Raw genomic sequence first — 13593 nt, 5'->3', positions numbered from 1 at the left:
GGAAAACAAAGCCATATCCACTCCACCACATGCGACATGTGCCGCAAATGTTGGCCAAAATAAATAGCTGCTGTGAATTCCATCGAGGAGCGTGTATATATTACTATAGGAAACCAGTTGGTCGGTTTGATTGCAGATGATTGGGGTGCCAAAACAACAGCTTCGATTCGACTCATACATATTGCTCTTCAAATTGGTCATCCACTGTAATAAAAAGCGAACGGAATTGGAAAAAAGAATGACGGGGTCAAGCTTTTATGGTGCTAACAAATTGCTTTTTATAACACAATTTGCGTAGAGATCCGCACAATAATACTCGACCATTTGTTTTTCGGGAGTACAAAATTTACCATTTTACGCTACTTTTAAATGCAGTCGAAAGTTAAAGCTAAATTGTTGGTAAATTGGAAAAAGCCTAAGAAAATTATACTTTATTTTTTTCAAAATCAGCTAGCCATGCCTTTTTATTCCCCAATAAATTTACTTTTAAAGTACTGCGAACAAAACGTCACACTTACTCAGCAATTATGAGACTGGCAAACAAGGATCTCTACCAACATTTCAAGAATGCAGGACTCGATTTGGCCAAGCTAACACATCGCCGCAAAATCGAAATTATTTCCGTTTATTTCACCTGGATCAGCCTAATGATGAACACCTGGGAGCTGAGCACCTATTGTTTGGATGAAATCACTGGCACTCTGCAATCGATACAATTTTGGATGGCGCATTGCTATAACATGGTTATTCCTAATCAAAAGTAAAGTTGTAAGCTGCAAATTAACGTTGGGTCGAAATAAATAAATATTTTATAATGCCAAGCATTTTATATATATATATGTAAATTTGATTTTGGGCTTCACAACGTTTTCATGGAGAATTGAAATGTAATACTGCGAAAAGCGTACGTTTTCATCACGCTGCACACTTCATCGGACCTGGCCAATGCCATTTTCCTTGGTTGGCCCCCCCGGCTGTGTGCTCTTCCTATTATAAATAACAAATCCCTAAATACACCACTCAAAATTCAATTAAAACTCTCGAAGCGCCAGCGCAGGCAGATATCCTAAGCCCCACAGCCGCAAATCCATAGGGGAGTCGGTTTTGGGTGTTGGGGGATTGTGATGCTGCCTGGGGGAGTGGAAATAACAAAAATCCCCCGCTCAAAAAAAAAAAACATTTCACGAAGACAACAACACCATTGAGTGCTTTTCCTCTGCTTTTTTTTCGTTGAAATTTTTGTTTTTATTGCAAATATTTATCAACTGTAGTGAGAGGTAAATATGTGCCCATGCCTGGGCAATAAAAAATCGCCATTGGGCATCGTCGTCGCCCAGCACTTAGCATAAATCTAAGCAATCATTTTCCCTGCTTATCGCCAGTAGACAGCGCTTATTGCCAATAAAAGAAATTAAAATGAAAACCAGGTCTACAGTAAGCTTCAACTTTGCTCATTTCTTACAGCCAAACACGGGAAAATTGGCAAGCTGCAGTGACTGGGAAAAGCGGGTGAGTTTTCCAAACCCATACATGTATGTAGTATTTCGGGTCCAACGCATTGCACATGTCTGCAGCAACGGCACACAAATGTCATTAGGAAAGGCGGCCAGCAGAGGAAAACTTATGGCCGAATTCAGTTAGTGATGGCATGCAAGATACTATAACATTCAATTAAAAATATGGATGTATTATTTCAAGTAAGTTAGGAAAAAATATTTGAAGTAAATTGGCAATTGAAATCAGTTAACAAAATATTTTTAAAATCCAAAAAGTTTGCTCAGCATCTGCTGTTTTCCAAAATATTTAAAATAATTTACTGATATTTAACGAACAGGACATTGTTTACCTAGGCAGCCCATCGCTAGCGATTGTCCTTTGAGTTGGCCAGTTGTCGACGTTGTTTGAGCCATTGCGGCCAGCTGTTTCCCCTGCTGGTTTTTTGTGGGCCTGTTAAGTATGCAGTTTTTTGCCCCACAGGGGTCCTGCTCCCCTCGTGAAACCCCCTTGAAACCCCCTTGCCAACCCCCTGGTTCGTAGTGTGCGTGTTAAATGTGTGCGATTTGTCGTGGCAGCTCTTTAATGGCCAGTGGGGCGTTGGTTGTGGTGGCGATACCCTTATGCTTATGGGTTTTGCATGGCGGCACGTGTGGGACATGCAGATGGCGGTCGAGGAGGGGCGTAGGAGTAGTGGGCGGACTTCCGGGGAGGTCCACTTATTCGGTCCCTGGCCACCGCAAAACTAAAATTGAACAAATTCCTGACAAATTGGAATTTGGTTTAGTTTTTTTTTCTTCGATTTTTTTCCTACTTTTTTCGGACCTTTCTTGTGCCAGCGAAATTTGCTCACATTTTTCTTGTTTTCCTTTCGGCAGCCTTTCTTTTTTTTGTGAGCTCCCTGCTATTGTTTCTACAAGATTTCTCCTCAAATATGCTCTTGGCCATTATGATTATTTCCACATTGCCCGCTCGTCCTGTTGAAAAATGACACTTTACAACACTTGTAATATGTTCTGTTTTCTGGCAGTTTTCCTCTAGGAAAGTGGGGTTTTTTCCCCACTTTTTTTGGTTTTTGGGGTCACCAGTATGAGGGCAACTGTGATTTGTGGGCGTCAATGTGATTTCTTGCTGCCCCTTTGAATGCTACTGTGAAGGACACTAAAAAATCGTATATTTTCAAAACAATTGACAATTCTTAGATTTTATCAACGAATTTACATTTAGTTTAAATTAATTTCTTAATATCCTTAAGGTCTAACCATAATAAGGTTAAGCCTTTTATAGCCCTTTTATTGGCTTGTTTTTTGCGATCTTGATTGGATTTCCTAATAAGCCAAATTGTTCTTTGGTGAATAAATGCAACTTGATTACCAGGCCGGCAATCCAGGTGACCGCAATTTAATCTGCGTGCAAACAATCGCTACTCACTGGCCAAAAACAAACCGCAAAACCCAAATGTTTATTATTTAGCATTCAAATTAAATTCATTATTTATAGATTTCGAATTATTACAAAAAGTCACTGGCGAAACATTTGCAAAGGGCTAATTTGAATTACATGAAATGCTTGAAATCAAAAGCGAGACCAATTTCAGCGGTTTTCATGGGTTGAAAGTTTTGTTAAATTATTGAAATGAATGCAAATTGCATTCCAGCCAACCGAAATGTTATGAATTGTCAAATCTCAAATTGGTTTTAACTCATTTGTTAGTAATTAGGGTAGAAACTATATTTACCACTCACCTAACTAGCTAATCAGCCAACAAAATAAAATTCAAAAATATTGGCGCTCTTATATAAATTTAGTTTTAAGCCAATTAAAAGTAATACACATTTATGTGCATGTGCAAATGTAAGCAGTTACAATGCCATCACAATAACTAAACAATTATTAATAACTTGCCATTTGAATATCAATGTTAATTTGAACATTTCTATGAAAGTCACGATTTAAGCGCCTTTGGAAACCCACTCTAATGGGCATACACCTGTACCGCTCGAAAAGTAATCACACGTTACAAAAAAATAATTAAACAGTCGAGTTGACTGACTATCAGATACCTCTTCATCAGCACATGGAAGAGCCAGAGTAATGTAGAAGTTCTGTAACTTTTAGTTAACTTGAACACTTAGTTAACTTTGAACAAAATCTAAGAATTCGTAGATGAACATTTATAAGCTGAACAAAATGTTTAAATGCATTAAACATTAGGCGCCAGACAGACTTTGAATTTGTGGATGGTGCATGATATTTGTGGACGTTTAATTAAACTTTCAAAAGAATCTGCCTAATCTCAGCTAATTACAAATTTCCCTAAATCTAGGTTTTCTTACAATGATTCGAAAAGGTATTCTGATCAAGATATATATATACTTCATAGGGTCTAAAGAGCTTAGATTCTTAACTTTAACGTGTATAACATTTAGTTCTATACACACCAACTTATTCCAGTTTGCAGTGAAAGAACAAAAAAAAAGAACCAAGCAAAAAAATAACTTTCATGTAGTATATAGATAGATATATAATTCATATCTTTCATTCATACATACATACATATATTGCATTATATACTATATATCTGTAAATGAAGCAACACGTTGTGGCCGTTATTATGAGCAGACAAGGGGCATTATTAAGTCACGTAGCATCGTGTGTAGCTGACATTTTCTTCAATTATCGTACTTATAGTTTCCTTTCGCGTGTTGACTACTTTTTCCGCTTTTCGACTTGACTTTTTCTCAACACCCGACTCCTTTGACCCTCCGCCCCCTTCCGCCTTAATTGAATTGTGGCTAAGATACGTGGTTAGGTCAAGTTGATAACTCCAGCGAAGAAGAGGCTTTTGCAGCACTGGAGGTCATTGCTTTTGAATTCAAAAGCCTTCAGTTATGACGTTTAAAACGTCATTGATTAAATAGCATTCGTTTTTGAAAGAGTTCGTAAAGGTTTGAAACAATTTTGAAGAAATTATAATATTGCATTCATGTATTGTAATATAGGTTTACTTTTCTAAAAGATTTTATTTACATACTAAAAACAATAAACCACCAAAGAAGCCAAGTTCAAGCTGAAAACTAGATATGTATTTCCAGGCAATTTGGAACCATTAGCAATTTAAGCACGCACCGGTTATAAAACAAATAAACCATCTACCAAATCGCATTTCATGGATACTTTAGTCAGTGAGCGTTGTTTGCGTTGCGAGTGCGGATCGTTAACGGATTGAGTGTGTAAATGTGAAACTTCTGGCTCTTGAAAAGCAACCGATCAAAATTCTATAACACCTTTGGACGATATTTCGTTCAAAATTCAAAGCCTAAACCCAAAATGCTTTTCCTCACCGCCCGTGTCGATCACACGGCCGAGCAGATTTTCAAAATTGAGCAACTCAGGCAGCTGGTGGAGAGTAAGCTAAATGCTGTTGTGTGAATTCCTCGATTCGATCAGCCAGGTGAAACTGTTTCAGAGTGCGAGGAGCTACGAGTGGGCACCGAGGACACCCTGCTGACCAAGTTCCTGCACTACACGCGCTGGGACACCATCAAGGCCTACCAGGCCATACACGACTACTACGAGTTCAAGCGGCGCCATCCCACCTGGGTGGCCCGCCATCCCATTGAGCACTATCGCCAGCTCTTCTACGGCACCCACTGTCGCTATGTTATGCCCCAGGCGGATCGCAGTGGACGGGTGCTGGTCATCTTCAAGACGGTGGACGGGTTCCAGGACTACCCCGACTATCTGCAGAGTCTCGTCGAGATGGACGACCTGATCTTCGAGTCGCTGCTGCTGCTCCCGCGCGTCCAGCAGAATGGGATTACGGTCATTTGTGATCTCCAAGGGTGGGTTTAATAATTTTTTTATACTTGCTTATCCTTACACAAAAGTTACGTGTACTTATTCTTAATATTATCTTGATTTTGTTCTTATAATTAAGATTAAGAAAGCGCATTTCAAGTATTATTTGTGTTTTTAAAGTTTAAATTCACAGTTTAAATTTATTTAATGATTATGAGATATTTTTGAAAAATTGTATCTTTCTCTAATTTCTTTTTCCAATAGTCTTTCATTGATTGATTTTATTAGTAACCTCGATTGTTAATTTCCAGGACAAACCGAAATTTTCTGAGGCAATTTTCGCCGTCGTTTATGAAGGTGGTGAACGAAAAGAACGCAGTTTTGCCCTTCAGTCAGCGCATCGTGCATATAATTCAACGCGGTTTCCTGATGCACGTAACCTCCACTTTGTTTATGCCCTTCATGAACAAGGAGTTCAAGGAAAAGGTAATACAATATAGGGATTTAAGTGGTTTACTCTAAATGCTTCGTTTAAAAGATCTTTACCCACGATGGGCGACATCTGAGCAAACTGCGCGAAATGGTTGGCTACGAAAGTTTGCCTGCGGAATATGGAGGTCCTGCGACTAATGTCCTGGATACGAACTTGATATTCAATCACCTGAGCCAAAATGCGGAGTATCTGGAAAAGCTGCAGACCTACGGAAAGGCATAGGGAGATATAAGGAACTTTTGCTTACGATTTTATTAGTATTTTGAACACGAACCAAATACATTGACTATTTATAATTAAATCAAAATTTCCATCGTTTTTATGAAAAGTAACAGTTAGCAAGAAAGTTGGCAACGCGGTGCTGTAACTATCGATAAGCGGTAGTGCATTTGTTCAGTAAGCCGGCGGTGTTTTCTGTTATCGACTGAATGGTATTATTGTTGTGAAATTTAAAAACAGTCGCTGAATTAAGGTAAATAAAGTTGTTTGATGGCTTCTAACAAGGTAGGTTCACAAACTATGGTATTTAGCGTTGGCTTAACTGCATAGTTCGATTTCCAGGAATGCCTTATAATTGTGCTGGATGTGCGAACATGTGCCGCCGAAGAAGTGAAGTTAAAGGCCGCAAAATGTGTGGCGGAGATTCTTAAGGACAAGGTGTGTGAAATACAATTGGAACTGAGTTAAATATGCTAATTTAAACGATTCCAGATCGTGTGCGATAGGAAGGACTACGTGTCCTTTGTCCTCGTGGGTGCCGACACCGATCAAGTAAAAACGGAGGATGATTACCTCCCAAATGTGGTGCCCTTTAGTGAACCAATACTTTGCAGCTGGAAGCTCTTGCTGGAATTCTTCAAGTTCGTGAATAAGACAGCCTGCGAGGAAGGAGAATGGCTAAATGGTCTACAGGCGGCCCTGAAGCTCCAGAGAGTCGCATCTACGTATGTGATTAACCTTATCACCTTACCGCCACATTTAATTGAATATTCCTTGCAGCTTTAGAGTCGCCAGGCGGAGGATCCTCCTGCTCTTTCATTTCAACGACTTTCCACAGGATTACGAGAAGTTCAACGAAATCACCGACGAATTGCTTAACGAAAACATCGAGTTAATTGTGGGGTAAGATTAGCTATTTTATTAATTGCAGTGTAACGACTACCATAATAATAATATTAATTTCCACCATCATTCAGAACGCACAACATAGCCTACATAGACAATGCCATGACCTCTCAGCCTCAGGCTATTTTCAACTTTTCGCGCAAATGCGGCCCCGATGAGCTGAATAACCAGAAGTACGCCCTCAGCCTCGTTCCTCGCTGTAATGCGACTTTGTGCAGCTTCAAGGAGGCGCTCCATACCGTCTTCAAGGTGACCAACCGGCGACCCTGGGTGTGGAACGCCAAGCTGAACATCGGCAGCAAGATCTCCATTAGCCTGCAGGGCATAATCGCCATGAAGAACCAGACGCCCGTAAAGCTGAAAAAGGTCTGGGCGGAAAAGGATGAGATAGTGATACGGGAGACTCGTCATTATATCAAAGGCACTGAGATCACGCCGCTGCCGGAGAATCTGATAACCGGTTACATGCTGGGCGGCACTCCGGTGCCATACGATGAGGCCGTGCTAGAGCCGAAGGAACCACACCCACCTGGTCTCCACTTCTTTGGGTTCATCAAAAGAAATGCCGTGCCGGATGAGTACTTCTGTGGGGAGTCCTTGTACCTTCTGGTGCACCAGAAGCACAATCAATCTGCCGCTGTGAAGCTGGACGCTCTGGTGCGTGCTCTCGTTTCTTCGGATCGGGCCATACTATGCTGGAAAATATTCAGCACCAAGTTTAACAGACCGCAAATGGTTGTGCTCCTGCCCCGCCTAGCAGACGATACCCATCCGGCTACTTTGTATATGCTGGAAGTTTCCTATACGTCTCAGCACCACTTCTGGGACTTTCCGGCACTGCGAACGGCCAAGACGGAGTGCAGCGAGGACCAGCTGAATGCCATTGACCAGTTAATCGATAGCACCGATCTGGAGTGCACACTGCGGGACACGCAGCAGCCACGTCCGTGGGCGCAGAATGATCTGCTGCCGTTCGACGCACTCCCCAGCATCTTTGAGCAGAATCTCATGGACATCCTAGAGCGAAAGGTTATCTTTAATAATGACAAGAAAGACAAAGCGCTTAAGGACAAAAACTTCGCGGATGTATTCTGGCGAGTGCCAGATCCCCTGGAGGAGAAGTCAAAGAGAGCGGCAGCCATCGTAAAGAAGCTATTTCCATTGCGCTACAGTCGCGCCTGGCAGGAAAAGCTGTTGGCCAAGGAGCAGGCAGAGAATGGTGTGGCAGTCAAGTCGGAACCAGCAGAGAAGGAAATCCCGATGCCATCAGACGGTGTGGGCCTAATTGATCCAGTCTCCGATTTCAGGCGAGTCCTGGCCAGCGTTCGCTCCATCAGTAATGCCACTGAGCGAGATGCTCGATTTCAGGCGCTGGCTGCCGATACCCGCGTGGTGATCATCACACTGCTGCAGCGCAAGAAACAGAATATCGGGCAACTGGGCGAGCTCATCACCCTGTACCGGCAGAGCTGTATTGACTTCAACACCTTTTTGGAGTACGACAAGTTTGCCGAGGAGCTGAAGAAGATCGCGCTGGCCAAGAAACGCAGCGCATTTTGGCAAGACGTTATGGTCGACAAGCAATTGGGACCTTTGGTCCTGGGCGAGCCGACGCTGGATGATGAATTGGCCCTAAAAGCCTATTACACCATCGAGAATTGGGCGGAGAGTGAGGCGAACGATATGGAAGACGTTGAGATGTAGTTTATCATTCCACTTTGTAAATATTAAGCAAATGTGTTAAAATCAGTTTTTGGTATACACAGTTTTTTCTATATGTAAGTCGAAATTAAATTATTATATTGTTTATATACCAGAGTAAAAACTCAGTCGCATGTTTTAAAAACAAGATTAAATTGCGGCTTTACTTTCATTTTATTCAATATAATTTCTTGTCGTTTTAACTAAATTTTAACATCCAATTGATTATTTCAGCGGTTAGTTTCATAATACAGTTTTATGTTAATAAACATCGACAAGAAGTAAGAAAAACTAAAACTAAAATAAATACAATTTTCAATTCCAAATTCAAAGTGATGACATTTTGAAAATGGCGCAACCACTTGTTGTTTTGCATTTATCGATATTGCAAAAAATATCGGAGTGCGCACACCATTTAATCGATTCGGATTTCCGCTCCAAACAGCTGGTTTTAATCATCGCTTGGGCATTAGAATTTAGTAAAAATCCGAGGGCATACTGTACCAAACTGTGGGGTTTCTTTTGAGGATTAGCCATGGGAGTTCCCACGAGCGATTGGATATACTGGTGTCGCCTGTGCGCCCGCGACGACGTTGTGTATAAAGTGCGCGAGCGGGACAACGATCTGGTTAGGATCATCAGCAAATGCTTTGATGTGGAGGTATGTTATTCTTTTTTCCCAGCCTCCAGATAGCTGAGACATTAGTTTCCCACACATGCAGATGACCCTCGAGGAACCGGAACTGGGCAGCATGTTGTGCGAGGAGTGCTACTCGGTGATTGGCCAGCTGGTCACCTTCTCGGATAGCGTTTCCAAAGTGCAAGCCATTTTTGAGCTCCTGCGACACTCGGAACCGCAGGATAGCCAGGACTTGGACGCACTCCGTCTGGAATACGGCCTACCGCCGGCCTGCAAGCAGGAACTCGAGTTCCTGGACATGGACGATACGGAGGATAAGTGTTCCTTGGTGGAGGAACTAACGACAACAGACCATTCCACATCTCCTTCACCAGATTTTGAAGCACAGACCGTGCTGACACGAACTAATCTCAAACAGTGTAATCCCGATCCCAAAGTGATAGCCTCACCTACTGCTGCCATACCTGAAGTTGAAACAAAACGAAGTCGCCGGGAACAGTATGCTGCTAAGCGAAATTCCGAAGTGTACATTGCCACCGTGTCGGATGATGAGGAGCCCATTCAAGACGAAGACGATGCAGAATCCCCGCCGCCTTTGAAACGTAAAAGAGGCAGACCCAAGGGCTCAGGCAAACAGAAAAACGTGGACGACAGCGATAACGTAACTTCCCGCGAACCAGACAGCAATGCTATATCCAAACCAGATGACAAGGCATCCGAATTGAGCATGTCGCCCCATGGCTCCCAGAGCTCGAATTTCGTCGATTACCCCTGCAAAAGCTGCAACGAGACCTTTATGTCCTTCATGGCTCTGCGCAGGCACAGGCACGACATGCACGGCGGTCCGAAGAAGTACGTTTGCGACAACTGCGGCAAGGGTTTGAAGACCTTCACATCGCTGGTGGAGCACCAGCTGGTTCACACGGAAGAGAAGCCCTGTGTGTGCCCCGTCTGCAATGCTGGTTTTAAGAACAAAGCCAGACTGAGGGTAAGTCATCGTATAATCTTGTGGCCCAACTAAATCTTGAAATTTGTATAAAATTTCCAGGTGCACAGCCAGACACACGGTGAGCCCAAGTTCGAGTGCAATGTCTGCGGCAAGAAGCTGCAGACACGGGCGATTCTTAACAAGCACAAGTATGTGCACACGGATGAGCGGCGCTTCAAGTGCGAGGTTTGCGGCAACGGCTGCAAGAACTCCACGGCATTGAAGATCCATCTCCTTGGACACACCGGCCTCAGACCCTACGTATGCAAGTACTGCGGAAAGGCGTTTGCTAGCAACACCAACTGCCGGTCCCACAAATGGAAAAAGCATCCGGAACTGGCGTCCAAGGAGGATGAAACCGAATCTTCACGTGTTCCAGTGCCAACATTGGAGGAACTGAGAGCGATGTAAGCTATAGTTATGCATATTAATTATTATAATATTGGTCCAAACTTTCGTTTGCAGAACTCGCGAGATGGCCAAGGCCAAACAGGATGTTTAGAGCATGGACATATTCGGTTGATTAACCAAAAAATTGTATAAACAGCAGTGCGCAGTTAAATTTTATCCCAGAGACATTTACATTTACACTTAATTATACACACAACTGCCCTTTTGCATTTAAGTTGGTTTTTAATTAGTTTCAAAATACATTTACACTTTAAACGCACACTTAAATTGGGGAATGAATGGATGATCACCTCTCAATATTTTGTGCCATAACTCGGTGATAAAATAGTAAATATTAGGCGATTAAATAATAAAAATGTAACAAGAGAAAAAACTATAAGGAACAACTAATTAATACAAATTAGATCATTTGTGAGTGGGATAAATATCTAAACATGTTTTGATTTCGATGGTTTCTCTATAATTATTTGTTGTTTAGTTTAACACGTTGAGAAGCAAAATATTTTGGCATGACCTTCAAAACCGAGCAAAGAGTCAATAAATAGTGCATCCAAGTAGGTTGGCTCTCTATCCCTTCCGCCCGCACTCACTCCTAGTCAATGTTCAGGGAGGACATCAACTCTTCGACGCTGGAAATGGAAATATAGGAAAAAGAAAAGTCATGTTGATTAACCGGGAATCGCAGGAGATTTTTGTCGTTTAGGCACGAATGTTTACACTGGCACGCACGTGATATCTATGTCCTGAAAGGCCACGCCCAGCCAGGCGACCACCAGGCAGTAGTGCTGGAAGAGCTGGAGCAGCAGTTCACCCTCGTCCAGCATTTCCAGCCGCTCGATGCGCTGCCTCTCGGCCGCCGAGATGCTCTCGTACACCTGCACCATGTCCCAGGCGCGGGCGCCAGTCCAGCCGCTGTGCTTGAAGCGGTTCCTCTGCGTATCCAGCGACAAGCAGGATTCAACGCCGGCCAGGCTGCAGCCGCGTCCGCGCAGATTGTTGAGCATCACATCGCCGAAGCGGTCGTTCATGTTGACCTGCGGCGGGCAAAGGATTCAATGCACTACTCGGATGAGAAACGCAAAGGAGTCACATGCTAACCTGTTCGTAGTTGACAAAGACGGCTGCTTGGAACTTTTGCGCAATCCATTTGAGCAGGTTACGGCAGTTTTGCGCCTCGATATAGACCAGAACGCACTCGGCGAGGAATATGGTGGGCAGGGAGTAATCGACTTCTGCCTGCTGCAGCTTGCTGTCCACCTCGTCGAGGTTGCGCAGGTCAACGCCCATCAGGTGGTAGCTGGGTCCGTGCAGATCCGTGGGACTGAGCCGCACCTCTCCATCCTCGTCGTGAATCCTGGCCAGCAGGGCCTTATTGCGCTTGATTGTGTAGCACTTGCGGGCGGTCACCGTGGGGAAGTCCAGCTCAATGAAGTTCTTCACCTGGTGGGCGGTGTCCCTCAGCCGGAAGTAGAGTGTGTCGAAGCCGCAGCCCAAATTGATGATCTGGCAGTTGCCCGAGGTTTTCTGTACAGACGGACAATGGGTGGGAGACGGTTAGAGCAAGGTCAAACTGGCATGGACATGCGCGATGGGGCGGGCATGACGGGCACGGCCTTGGTGCAGCAATGCAACAGGATGACCTTGGCACGTGCCAGACAGTTGGGCGCCGCGGCAGATGAACTGACCTTTAGAAACTTCTCGACGCACATCTCCACGCCCTTGACACGGGCAAAGTAGCCGCGATTGATCTCCGGCGCCTTGCGCTCCTGGTTGCGCACAAAGTACCCGATGTAGTCGTCCTTCCAGTAGCCCAAGCGCACCGCACATCGCTTGCAATCGCTGGCATCGTCGTTGGTGGCTATCACAGCCTCATCGCACGGATGGAACTTGTGCGTCGAGCCGGCAATTCCGGCCGACGCTGGCGGCTCCATGGCTCTGCGGCTGGTTTACTCGGCGGTTTCCACTTGGATCCTTATTTACAATCAGCTCCTGCGGCGACCACGAGTTCCAGAATCCTTATTTTCCTGTTCCGAGTTTTTTTCTCGCTTGAAAACAGCTGCAGGAGTCGATAGGCGATAACAGTGTGCAGTGTTGAAAAGCGCTTGGAGCCTCTCCGATAAAAAGCCGACCAATAACTCGATTAGTGATAGTTTGGCGCGATCATTTGAAATATAACACATACAGATTGGGGCGAAAATTATGAAATTAAAAAGAATAATGGGAATATAAGATAACATATAGGAATATAATCATTATTTCACACTGTACAATGCATAGCATTTTTATTTATATGAATCTTCTTGTTTAAAATTAAAAAATTTGGGTCAAAAAACCATATAATATTATTCACAAGTATTAATAATAATGTTTGGGATAATAATATCAAGGTTTTGGTGTTATGACGTTAACTTTTGTAGTATATTTTAAATTGGCAGAGCAAGTTTAAATCCGTTTCCATACCGATTATAAATAGATTTCAATCCCAATTTGACAAGTATTCTTGTAACTTACGAGTTAATTGTAATTTTTTGCTCCTCAGTAGTACGAATGCAGTTTTTCTTTAGCCTAATTGACTTAAGCACTTCATTAATAAAGAAAGGGTCAACATTGTAAACAATGCGTCTCAGTGCTCAAGTGCTTTAATTGCTTCCCGCATCTTTGACATCGGAAGCTCCGCCGCTTTGGTTATAATTAAAATTAGCAGCTACGCCCAGCAACCCGCTCAATAAGACGGGGTCAAAATGTGAACCGATCGCCAATTGGCTTCGTCGTGCGGAGCTCTAAGCGTGAATCACGACCCATCCATCCATCCATCCATCGTCTGGGCTGCGTCCTATATAATAGAATTCAATTAGAAATTATGCAAAGTTTTATTCCGTTTTGTCATGCAAAGATAAGTCATTACTGCTTTATCCAGAACGTCTTGTTTTGGATGACAAG

The 13593-nt window shown here is 43.3% G+C and overlaps 5 protein-coding genes across 6 annotated transcripts; 4 read left to right on the top strand and 1 right to left on the bottom strand.

The window, feature by feature from the left end:
- The first annotated feature begins 466 nt into the window (after positions 1-466).
- LOC27209225 lies at positions 467-829 on the top strand. Its single transcript, XM_016184691.3, has one exon. It carries the CDS (start codon positions 528-530, stop codon positions 762-764), a length of 237 nt encoding a protein of 78 aa, XP_016025096.1. The 5' UTR covers positions 467-527; the 3' UTR covers positions 765-829.
- A 3689-nt stretch (positions 830-4518) lies between these two features.
- Positions 4519-6095, top strand: LOC6732457. The gene is made up of 4 exons (XM_002079541.2): positions 4519-4903; positions 4964-5339; positions 5607-5781; positions 5834-6095. Exons 1-4 carry the CDS (start codon positions 4825-4827, stop codon positions 6008-6010), a joined length of 807 nt encoding a protein of 268 aa, XP_002079577.1. The 5' UTR covers positions 4519-4824; the 3' UTR covers positions 6011-6095.
- Positions 6096-6137: 42 nt separating this feature from the next.
- Positions 6138-8788, top strand: LOC6732456. The gene is made up of 5 exons (XM_002079540.4): positions 6138-6292; positions 6350-6445; positions 6500-6732; positions 6788-6910; positions 6985-8788. The coding sequence occupies exons 1-5, from the start codon at positions 6278-6280 to the stop codon at positions 8615-8617; spliced, it is 2100 nt and encodes a 699-aa protein (XP_002079576.1). The 5' UTR covers positions 6138-6277; the 3' UTR covers positions 8618-8788.
- A 235-nt stretch (positions 8789-9023) lies between these two features.
- LOC6732455 (zinc finger protein weckle) lies at positions 9024-11029 on the top strand. Its single transcript, XM_002079539.4, has 4 exons — positions 9024-9275; positions 9337-10242; positions 10303-10649; positions 10708-11029. Exons 1-4 carry the CDS (start codon positions 9150-9152, stop codon positions 10742-10744), a joined length of 1416 nt encoding a protein of 471 aa, XP_002079575.1. The 5' UTR covers positions 9024-9149; the 3' UTR covers positions 10745-11029.
- Positions 10856-12754, bottom strand: LOC6732454 (leucine carboxyl methyltransferase 1). 2 transcript variants are annotated; one of them, XM_016180184.2, is made up of 4 exons: positions 12339-12754; positions 11752-12177; positions 11371-11687; positions 10856-11282 (listed from the first exon to the last, which is right to left on the bottom strand). In XM_016180184.2, the coding sequence occupies exons 1-4, from the start codon at positions 12582-12584 to the stop codon at positions 11246-11248; spliced, it is 1026 nt and encodes a 341-aa protein (XP_016025095.1). In that variant the 5' UTR covers positions 12585-12754; the 3' UTR covers positions 10856-11245. The 2 variants fall into 2 exon arrangements, with proteins under 2 accessions (XP_016025095.1, XP_002079574.1); XM_002079538.4 differs by having other exon boundaries at positions 11383-11687; positions 12339-12753.
- Between the last annotated feature and the right edge of the window lie 839 nt (positions 12755-13593).

Source organism: Drosophila simulans, chromosome 2L (genome assembly GCF_016746395.2).
Source record: "Drosophila simulans strain w501 chromosome 2L, Prin_Dsim_3.1, whole genome shotgun sequence".
Lineage (NCBI taxonomy): Eukaryota > Metazoa > Arthropoda > Insecta > Diptera > Drosophilidae > Drosophila > Drosophila simulans.
The sequence above is the reverse complement of the archived record's forward strand: the minus strand, read 5'-3'. Positions and strand labels throughout refer to the sequence as shown.

Bases quoted from the DNA above. Each gene is read 5' to 3' on its own strand.
- LOC27209225 (XM_016184691.3), top strand. From the start codon at position 528: ATGAGACTGGCAAACAAGGATCTCTACCAACATTTCAAGAATGCAGGA.
- LOC6732457 (XM_002079541.2), top strand. From the start codon at position 4,825: ATGCTTTTCCTCACCGCCCGTGTCGATCACACGGCCGAGCAGATTTTC. The intron at 4,904-4,963 runs GTAAGCTAAATG...AAACTGTTTCAG, and splicing joins ACTCAGGCAGCTGGTGGAGA to AGTGCGAGGAGCTACGAGTG. The intron at 5,340-5,606 runs GTGGGTTTAATA...GTTAATTTCCAG, and splicing joins GTCATTTGTGATCTCCAAGG to GACAAACCGAAATTTTCTGA.
- LOC6732456 (XM_002079540.4), top strand. The intron at 6,446-6,499 runs GTGTGTGAAATA...AAACGATTCCAG, and splicing joins CGGAGATTCTTAAGGACAAG to ATCGTGTGCGATAGGAAGGA. The intron at 6,733-6,787 runs GTATGTGATTAA...TATTCCTTGCAG, and splicing joins CTCCAGAGAGTCGCATCTAC to CTTTAGAGTCGCCAGGCGGA.
- LOC6732455 (XM_002079539.4), top strand. From the start codon at position 9,150: ATGGGAGTTCCCACGAGCGATTGGATATACTGGTGTCGCCTGTGCGCC. The intron at 9,276-9,336 runs GTATGTTATTCT...CCACACATGCAG, and splicing joins GCAAATGCTTTGATGTGGAG to ATGACCCTCGAGGAACCGGA. The intron at 10,650-10,707 runs GTAAGCTATAGT...TTTCGTTTGCAG, and splicing joins TTGGAGGAACTGAGAGCGAT to AACTCGCGAGATGGCCAAGG.
- LOC6732454 (XM_016180184.2), bottom strand. From the start codon at position 12,584: ATGGAGCCGCCAGCGTCGGCCGGAATTGCCGGCTCGACGCACAAGTTC. The intron at 12,178-12,338 runs GTCAGTTCATCT...CCGTCTGTACAG, and splicing joins GCGTCGAGAAGTTTCTAAAG to AAAACCTCGGGCAACTGCCA. The intron at 11,688-11,751 runs GTTAGCATGTGA...TGCCCGCCGCAG, and splicing joins TCTTTGTCAACTACGAACAG to GTCAACATGAACGACCGCTT.